The following is a 10366-nucleotide window of genomic DNA, read 5'->3' as shown; positions in this document are numbered from 1 at the left end:
TATTAAATTGCTCATTAATAAATGTTCACTTTTTGATTATTATTGTTGCTTCTGATTTTTAATTTCTAACCTATTTTGGGTTCATTTTAAGCCAGACATATAGTCATTTTTAAACAATAGTTGGGTTTAATAAAACTATCCAGCATGTTTAACCCAAACATTTAACCCAACCGCTGGATTTGTCCATTTTTAACCCAACTTGGGTTGTTTTAACCCAGCATTTTTAGAGTAATCTAATCAAATATCTCAAATAAATTCTCTGTATTGCACAAAGCAAAGCTCTTGACCTGACCTTCCAGATTTATTTTAATGCATCATTGATTCATTATTCAATGCGATTGCCAGAAGATTAAATGTTGCAATACAAAATTGGAAAGAATATGAAAAAAAATAAGTTAAATAACTGGCAACACACACTGAATTAAACATGCACAAAGTGAGATCATGTGATAATGTAGCATGCAACTTTTTTTTAAAAGATATTTGTTGCATAATGTGCATGTTTTACACACACACACAAGATTGATTTTAGTGCAGTATGCATTCATTCTGAACAGCCATTATTTGATCGAACAGCCAAGAGTTAAGACATTTTACACTCAATTAGATTAAAAACTAAAAATGCAAAACATGCATATTTTTACGTCTAAGCTAATTGGACATCAGAAATGATTGTCTTAATGCTTATTAAGTATTTAATTTGGTCTATTCTGTTGATGCAGAAGAGGTGAAGCTCATATAATCCCAAGTCGACAGACATCACATCCAAACCATGACACAAATCTCCAACGCAACGGATGAAATGGACGAAGCCAATAAAAACCAGATCTGTGTTTCAAAAGCAAAGCTTTTTATTGCAAGTATTAGTGAAAGATACACTCCAAACTGAAGCAAAGCAACACTAAAAGGCCATTGATCTACAAAGAGAGTATTATTAAACAAAGAAAGACATTTCAAAGTAAAAGAAAGATCCCTTGGTACATTAGAGAGACTCTTTGCAAACACGGAGAGAGGAGAGACGGGAGGACAGAGCCACGGAGATCCCAGAGAACACGGGGAATAACGTGCCACATCCCGACCCGCACGGAAAGGAACGGCAGAACTTTGGCTCTTTCGTAAGCATCGAAACGATCTAGTACCAAGAGACACGAGACGTGAAATGACAGGAACGGAGGATGGACGAGACTCGCCGTACGCTTGCATCGGATGGTTCACAGTCTTATTTTTGGAATGCTGGAGCTTTGCGTTGCAGTAAACCGTTTTGTAAACATTTTTAGGAAATCGACACGCGACGCCGTTCAGCGATTTCAGAGCGACTTTGTCCGGAGCTCGATGCCTCTGTCCTCCTGGAAAATGACAACATGACCATTTGACATACAGACTCTGAATCTCGAAGTGATGAGATTACTGCAGTTAGTGGTTTAAAAGAGAACCGAGATGCCACATAGGGAGTTAGTATGCTTCTCTACGCACAACTAAGGCGTTTGACAGGCGTCTCAAGTCGAATGGGAAAAACAAAAGAGTACAGTTAAGGCTGAGGCTCATATTATATATATATATATATATATATATATATATATATATATATATATATATATCTGAGTGGAATGGGACCCCCTCTCTGGCACGAAGACAATTGAACTCAAGCAAACGATGAAGGACAAATAGCATTATCTGCTTCTCGACTCCACTTAAAGCACCGGACGCATCAAACATCCTTCCAGGGAAACGTGTATGGCTAAGAGTTTAGCAGCTCTGGATGAAAACAATCAGCTTTTTATCTTTTTGGAATAACAAAGTCAGTGTGGTTCTCCGTCCCTTAAAGAGATGAGATGCGACGAGTGGGATGCGACGAGCCTCTTCGCTGGAGAGCTGAAGAATGAGGTGGATGATCTAGTCAAAGGGCAAGGAGGAAGTGATGTCATCCAACACTTCAGGCTTGTGCCGGCCCCGCCCACTCTGTGGTTGTGCTTGTGAGAAGATGTCGAGGGCGTCCGACCCCCGACCCCCCCGTAACTCTGGCCAACAATGCGGAGACTCCAGCCGCGAAAGCACTCCCTCAATAAATACACCGTTAAATATTTCCCATATATATTTCCAATATATTAAAAGAAAAAACAAAACACATTTAAATAGGACAACAAAATAAAAGGTTGGCTCAATAAAAGAAAAAAAAGATACGTGTTATGATTTAAAAACAACTCGTTTTCTTACAATTAGACTTCTTGCTCTAAAATTGTTAAGGATATTGTTGTCAGGCATTAGTCGAGCAATATACTGTAATCAAAGTAATATCTGGCTGAATCTCAAGAAAACATATCCACCCCAAAATCAAATATATTTTAGCCTATTTTAACAACCAATATTTCTTGCATTATTTTCATGACAATTAAGCACATTTTCCCCAAAGTTTTGAGCCGTTTTTTTGTAATTCCCATCATTCTCAGTGGTGATGAAATTATATTTGCGTTAATCATTAATTCAGCATAAATAAAAGGCAATGCAACATACTACCGTGATGGATGAACATTTTAATTAGGGCTGTCTGTCAATTTGATGCATTAATTAGATTAATTAGTTACTGTAAAAAATAATGCATTCACATTTTTTACTCATTTAACGCACTTGCCCCTCCCCAGACCAATGCAGGTCATCTGACATTTCATACAGATGATTGATGACAAATATGATTCAGGGCAACAACTCACTGCGTGATGAAGCCTATAGTCAGAAAGTCCCTCAAATTAAATATATAAGGGCAATGTATGCGTTTTTGTTACATACTTAGATTATTTGAGTTAAGTAATATCACACGAGTGACGAGTGCAATATTACACAAGTGCTGTTTTTGTCCCATAGCTTATATAACGAGTGCATATGCAATACTGATTTTATACAACAGTTCAGTAAATAAGAAGTTAATATTGTGTTATTTTAGACACAATATTCTCTATTTTGTTCAATTTTGCCAATGAAAATTTAAAGACAAAGCAGAACTGTTCATGTCCGTGCAATACTCAGTCCCATTTCTGAATCTGCGTTTTGAACGAAGCGAGTGAAACCAATGATTCAGCGGCGCTACACAAACAGAACCATTTACTTCACTCCTGAATGAATCGAATGAATGAACGAACGACTTAATCATTAAGACATTTACCACCACCTACTGGCAGTTTTAGTTTCTTATTTAGAGTCTAATTTTATTTAAAAAAAAAAAAATCATATTTCCATATTTATTAAAAATAAATAAAGGTATAGTTCACCCCAAAAATGAAAATTCAGTCATCATTTACTCAACCTCATGGTCCAAAAGTTCATGTGTAAAGATTTCTCTGTTGAATCAAATAAAATATTGATTTTTGAAGCTACTTTTTGATGCTTTACACAATAATGACTTCAAATGATCTTTTGGGGGTAATTTCTCAGCCAAAATTGATTGCGATTAATTAATCGCCACATAATGTAGATTAATTATATAAAAAATTTTATTCACTTGACAGCCCTAATTTTAATATTCTAATAATTTTCTGCAGAAAAAGAACTTCGAGAGGAGGAATGCATTTAATTGTCATAAAAATATTGTCACAATGTCAAAAAAATAGGCTTCATTTTTCAAAATATAATTGCTCATTTTTTGTTTTGTGATGTTTTTGTTTACACTATTTTGCATGACAAAAATGAAGCATTTATTATAGCAACCAATACAATTGTTGCATTATTTGCATAACAATTAAGCATATTTCCCCCAAAGTTTTGAGCTGTTTTGTAAATCCCATTATTCTCAATAGTGATGGAACAATATTTGCTGTATTACATTAAATCATTAAACCAGCATAAATGAAAAGCAATGCAGCTTATATTACAGTGGTGTACAAATACAGCACAATTTTAATATAATCATGTTTTTTTTTGTTTTTTTTGAGAATTTGGGGAGGGGAGAGTTTATTTAATTGTCACAATACAAAAAATAGGCGTAATTTTTGTCATGCAAAATACTGAAATATTGGTCTTGCAATGTTGGCGTGAAATGTGAGCAGGACATGTTCTTTCATGAGATTCACCCATTTGCAGTTTCTTTCACTATAACATTTGCAGCATACCAAGGTAAGAGAGGTGCAGTGTTTTGAGATCTACATCGAGGTATATCCTCCTGGACCAACGGGCACCCATGTGACAAAATACAGGCCATGGGGATCAAAACATATACTGTATTTACTGTAGGTTTATATGGGCCATTGCACATTGAGAGGGATCGCTCAGTCACGGCAAAAAAGAAAAAAAGAGAAAAAAAAAAACTTTTTGTTTAGTCCAAAAAGACGTCACCGGAGCCTTGTGTAAACCTCAATTAATCTCGCTCGAGTTTCCCTCAGCAAAGATTTCAAGCGCTAGAGAAAAAAGGGGCTTATGGTGGTAAAAGAAAAAGGAGAGCAAAGCACTGACTTTGTTTCCTTGTTTAGGTGGCAGTCTTTAAAGTGCTGTGCTAGGCTTTCCTGTCCAGGGTCAGGCCGTGTCATATGAGTGTCCGCTCTGCCCCCTATCGAGCACATTCCCCTATAAGAACGCTTCCATTGCATTGGTCCGGACTCCTAATACAGTATGATACAGAACTCAACCGTTCGCTCATATACTTGGCATATATCATCGTCATTATAATATCTGAATATACAAAGAGGCGCTGAGCCTCCCGATCGAGATAAAAATGTGTTTGTGTGTGTTTGCATGTGTGCAACACCTTCTTCAAGGTAAGAATAAGACTAATATGCTCTTTGATTTCTCACTTTAGTCTCAGATTATTCAGCACCATCATGAGGAAAGGCACTTTCTATGAACTCTGAACTCGTGTTACGTTTTAGACCCTAAAATAAGACCCTCCCAAAAAGCTCTAAATTAAAAGACGAGACAAGAGGAGAGGAGAAAATACGCCGTCTGACTGGGAAGTGGCCGTTTGACTTCGCTTCGAGCCTTCTGGATAACGGAAGCCACGTCAGGCAACAAACTCATGAAACTCTGCTACAAACCGATCGCCTTCCCTGCAACAACATCTGCTACCACAGTTACTCCCTCCGCTGCCAATACAAACACTCTGTACAATCTTCGGTTAAAACGTGCTGTTGCTTTAAAGGAATCGTTCAGCTAAAAATGAAAATTACATTATTTTCTATGGAAGCTCGTCTCCGCCACTAAATAAAAAATAAAAAAGGTAGTTGCGACTTCTCACAATTCTGACATTTTTCTCAGAATTGCGAGATTTAAGCTTCCAATTGCGAGATATAAAGTCAGAATTGCGAGTTATAACCTCAGAATTGTGTGATATAAAGTCAGAATTGGGACTATATCTTGCAATTCTGACTTTATAACTTGCAATTTGCAAATTTATATCTCACAATTCTGAGAAAAAAGTCAAAATTGAGATGTAAACTCGCAATTGCGTGATATAAAGTTGCGAGAAAAAGTCAGAATCGCGATTTTATATCTCAAAATTCTGAATTTTTCCTCAGAATTGCGAGATTTAGGCTTGCAATTGCAAGATACAAAGTCAGAATTGCGAGTTATAAAGTTAGAATTGCAAGTTATAAAGTCAGAATTGTGAGATATAAAGTCAGAATTGTCAGATAAAGTCAGAACTGTGAGATATAAAGTCAGAATTGCAAGTTATAAAGTCAGAATTGCGAGATATAAAGTCAGAATTATGAGATATAAGTCAGAATTGCGAGATATAAAGTCAGAATTGCAAGTTATAAAGTCAGAATTGCGAGTTATAAAGTCAGAATTGCGAGTTATAAAGTCAGAATTGTGAAATATAAAGTCAGAATTGCGAGTTATAAAGTCAGAATTGTGAAATATAAAGTCAGAATTGCGAGTTATAAAGTCAGAATTGTGAGATATAAAGTCAGAATTGGGACTTTATCTTGCAATTCTGAGTTTATAACTTGCAATTTGCAAATTTATATCTCACAATTGATAAAAAAGTCAAAATTTTGAGATGTAAACTCGCAATTGCGTGATATAAAGTTGCAAGAAAAAGTCAGAATCGTGACTTTATATCTCAAAATTCTTTTTTGTGATATAAACTCACAATTTCGAGTTATAAAGTCAGAATCATAAACCCGCAATTCTCAGTCTTTTTTCACTCACAATTGGACATTAACATGCAATTGCGAGTTTATATCTCAATTCTGACTTTATAACTTGCGACTGAGTTTATATCTCACAATTGTGAGAAAAAAAGTCAGAATTGTGAGATAAAAAGTCACAATAACCTTTTTTACTTTTTATTTCATGGCGGAAACAAGCTTCCATAATTTTCTCACCCTCGTGTCGTTCAAAACTTCTTTCATAAGGAGCAATTTTGCGTAACGTCGGTCTTAAGCTGTTGACTTGTGCAACAAAAATTGACTAATTTTTACTAGGAAGCTCCAAAATGAATGTAAAAATAGTCTTAACTATTCACTGATATCCGTGCGCTTATGTTGCATGAAAAACAGCAGCTCACACATTCTTCAAAACACCACGTTCGGCGATAGAAAAGTCATGCAACACGTGGGTGACTAAATAATAACAATTTATTATCACTTATAACCGAACTATCCCTTTAAAGAGACATTTCTTGCCAAAATAAGAGGCAAGGGTTAGTAAAATATATATATTTGAAGTTAAAACTACACAAAAATAAAATTGCATGATAACTCATCAAGATTGCTTCTTAAACTGTTTGGCATCCGCACACAGGCGGCTTTACTTCCAAGGCTCTGAAGCACCAATAGTGGTTCTTTCATTAGGGAAGGTGAGATAAAAAGGGCACAATTTCAGTAGCTGCTGTTTTGATGCTTACAGCATCACTTAAACCACTTTTGACAGGCCTGATAGGCTTAAAACATGATGTACCTTCCTCTACAGGTCCGACCTCTAATGCACACTTAAAAAAACCCCCGCAGAAATCCCTCTATATAACAGCCTACTGCATTAGTTTCAATCTTTATTATTCATACTTTAGAATTTAAGAAGCAAACATCTGATCTCATAAACCGTTCTGGATTTGAAAAGGGCTGAAATTCTTATTGAAAAGTCATAATTATGCATTAAAATGTTCCACTTTCTAGTGCTTTGTGCGATTGACCGTAATCGTATTCTGACTGGCCACAGTGCTGTACCATTCTGCGCAATAAAATCAAATGCAAATCTAACAAACAAACAACAACAAACATACAAAACGACCAAATGTCTGTCCTGATGAGACATTTCTCCTCAGAGTGAGAGAAAAATATGCAACCAGCACCATTTATGCATCCCATGTTCCCATCTTACATTAAGTCTCTGCCAATTGCTGATGCCGCCATGGGCCGCACCTAATAGCACCATGCATTACGCATTATTTAGTGCAGATTATCACCTTTAAACAGCTGGACATGCTTCAGATGGCGCACAGAGAGACAGCAAGGCACCCAATGCTCACTGCACCAAGATGCACTCTTCAAGTAAAATACTATACTGACCCCTAGTGGCCCTCCAGTGAACGAGCACACTTCAGGTGCTGCGAGAGCTTCTCCTTGAACACGCGGCCCAGAGCTGCCAATCAGTCCCTCGTGCTTAGGCGAAACCGAAGCATGAACCCGCCGGTCTGACTTCAACAAGTACAATAGCAGCGAAATCCTTTGAACAGGCAGGGCAGTGAAAATCAAGACGTTAACGTTGAGTTGAAACCGCATTATAAGAGATTTTGTTAAGGCCATACAGACGAATGTGGTTGGACTAGATGAGGTGCGTTTGTCATTTCCGACAACATCTATCCGTTTCCGTTCGACCTCCCAACATCAAGCATTTCTAGCAGGCACTTGTTAACACGCCATCATCAGAATCGCCTACTATACTATAAAAGTGCCAAACATGCACACCTCCACCTTAAAAACCAACCGCAATGCTGCCTTTTTCACCGCTACGGACTTCCAGCGAACCGTGAGTCTTTGCACAGGAGGTATTCTCATCCCGCAAATGGATTATTGCACTAAACTATGATCTGTCACATAACACGGACTATGCGTTTCAAATTGAGACAAAGTGCAGAAGGGAAGTGAACAAGACAAATCTGCTTGGAGCTGCGATTGATGGAGACAAATAAATATTGGAGGGAATTTAGGTGTTAAAAAAAAAAGCAAAAAAAAAAAAAAGCATATCAAAACATGATCACTTTGCATTGTAGTACATGAAAGCTCACAGGCCAGGTAGATATTACTGAGCGTAAAATGGAAAAAATTTGCTTTAAAATCAACGGTCAGCTTTCTGCCCCCCTGGCGGGGTACGTCATATAAAGTACTTTTTATGCTCGGCAATGGCACTTTTCTAACAATAAAAGCTTGTTTTTCTGTTTTAAAACGCTAACGCACAATTGGTTCTTCACAACTGACACTTTAACACGTAGTTAAGTCACCATTGGCTACAAAAATAATTGAGAACGGGAGAAAAGTACATTGAGAAAATTGCTAGTAAGAGCGTGTGACGCCTCTATCCCCAAAACTTCCTTTCTTCCAAACTCAGTCTTTCCATCTGCTTCCTTTCGAATCTCATTTTGGGGGAAGGGGGGAGGACAATAGGGGGAAAAAGTGCTGTTAGAAAACGTTGAGGTACCAGGCATGACGGGCAGGGAAAGTGATTAAACGTTACGTCTACAGAAAGGAAGAGGAGCGGGGATATAGACGGGCTTCCCTTTTGGTTGTCGTCGAGGGTTTGGAGGGGATATGACAGAACGGCCTCAGTTGGCTGGTTTAATATTGCATAATAGCGCCGAGGTCCACGTGTGGAATTAAAGCAGGCCTTCCTCATCCTGCTGCACAGTGTCGGGGTGTGCCGTGCTTCCATCGCCACAGAGATCGACCCTTCGGGACGCACAGGCTTTCGGGAGGTGTGACTGCGAGTGTGTGTGGTTGTCGGATTCGTGTGCATGACTAGTCGAACGTGGGCTTGATGTGAGCTGGCTTAGGCAAAGTACATGGTCCTCAGGGTGTCGTGGTGAATCTGCACAGCTTTGGCCAGCGCTTGGGGATCCCGGCCGTTGCTCTGCCCGGAGACGTGGCTTCCCTCGGCACTGAAAAAGAAAAGAGGGAGACTGTGTTTTGCCGGGTTTAGACTTGTTGGTTATGATAGTCATTGTGTCAGGTTATGCGATTTTGACTCCTAAAACCTTGTCCTGTCACGGACAAAAATCATGTCAGAGCTGACTGTTCATCGCTTGTAGTCTTTAACGACATGCGTGCTTTCATTGAGAAGGCAGAACTATGGACTGACAGAAGCATAAACAAACCGAACCAGCTACAGAATGGGGTGTTTTGCTCTTGCTGCCTTGTCAGTTAACCTGACAATGGACATGTTCTTGGATTGCAAGAGGATAAATATGGACTGTCAATCCATCAAACTTGAGATAAAATATTTTATATATTAATATTTCATTTTTTTATTTGATCTTTTTTCACTCTGTGGCTTTAGTTGTCAAAAAACAACACAAAATGAACAAAATGCAGCATTTTTTGCAATCCTGCAAAATTTGCACAGGGTTTCTGTAAGTTTTATGAAGGTAAATTTAAGACTTTTTAAGGAATAAACTGAAGGGAATGCAATATGTCAATATGTTCTCTAAATGTAAACATCTAGGGAGAAATACAATGAGTTGTATAATGTTTTGGTTATTTGAAAATGAAATTGTTTGTATGGCAACCTTTGTTGAAAAGGCATGGACATTAAGACAAAAGACTTTGTATCCTGAGATGAGGTGATTTAGTTGTGATTATGTCAGGATGTTGTGGCTTATTACATTGTCTGTTTTTCTGAGGGACATCTTTCCCAATGACTGGATAGTGTCGTATAAGCCCATGTGGGCTGGGCACCATGAGTGCATGACACTTAAATAAAAATATTAATTCATTCATTCATTGTATAAGCAAGTTTGAAAATACAACTTACAGCAGAAATCCTTCACTTTTTAATTCATTTTGCAAAGAAAAGAAGCTTAAATCGATCTGCTCCCAACCACTAGAAAATGGAAATATCTTTTACTTTATCTTCTGATCAAACTGCAAAAAAACTGCTGTTATTTTGTCTTGTTTTCCAGTGCAATTGTCTAATTTTTTACAAAAAAAAAGTTTACTGTTTTCTGTGAAATTGATCAAAATGAAGTGAGAAAAATGTAAGACATTTTATATTTGCAAGTAAATGTATATATAATCTACAAGTAGATATTTAAAAATAAAGAGGAAGATATTCTTTTTTTTTTTTTTTTTTTGCAATACAAGCAACATTTAATGACATGCTTTTATGAATTTGACTTTCTGTTTTTATTTTTAGACGTTTTAAGGCCTTAATTTGTGTATGGGCGAAT

General features: G+C 37.4%; 1 protein-coding gene across 3 annotated transcripts in view; it reads right to left on the bottom strand.

The window, feature by feature from the left end:
• Nucleotides 1–822: 822 nt before the first annotated feature.
• Nucleotides 823–10366, bottom strand: part of ago3a (argonaute RISC catalytic component 3a) — a 54231-nt gene continuing 44687 nt past the window's right edge. For all 3 annotated transcript variants that reach the window (XM_067411719.1, XM_067411701.1, XM_067411710.1), the window contains exon 19: nt 823–9079. In XM_067411719.1, coding sequence (XP_067267820.1) covers nt 8971–9079 — 109 coding nt within the window. In that variant the 3' untranslated portion in view covers nt 823–8970. The remainder of the gene's footprint in view (nt 9080–10366) is intronic.

Source organism: Chanodichthys erythropterus, chromosome 2, assembly GCF_024489055.1.
Source record: "Chanodichthys erythropterus isolate Z2021 chromosome 2, ASM2448905v1, whole genome shotgun sequence".
In the NCBI taxonomy this organism is placed as follows: Eukaryota; Metazoa; Chordata; class Actinopteri; order Cypriniformes; family Xenocyprididae; genus Chanodichthys; species Chanodichthys erythropterus.
The sequence above is the reverse complement of the archived record's forward strand: the minus strand, read 5'-3'. Positions and strand labels throughout refer to the sequence as shown.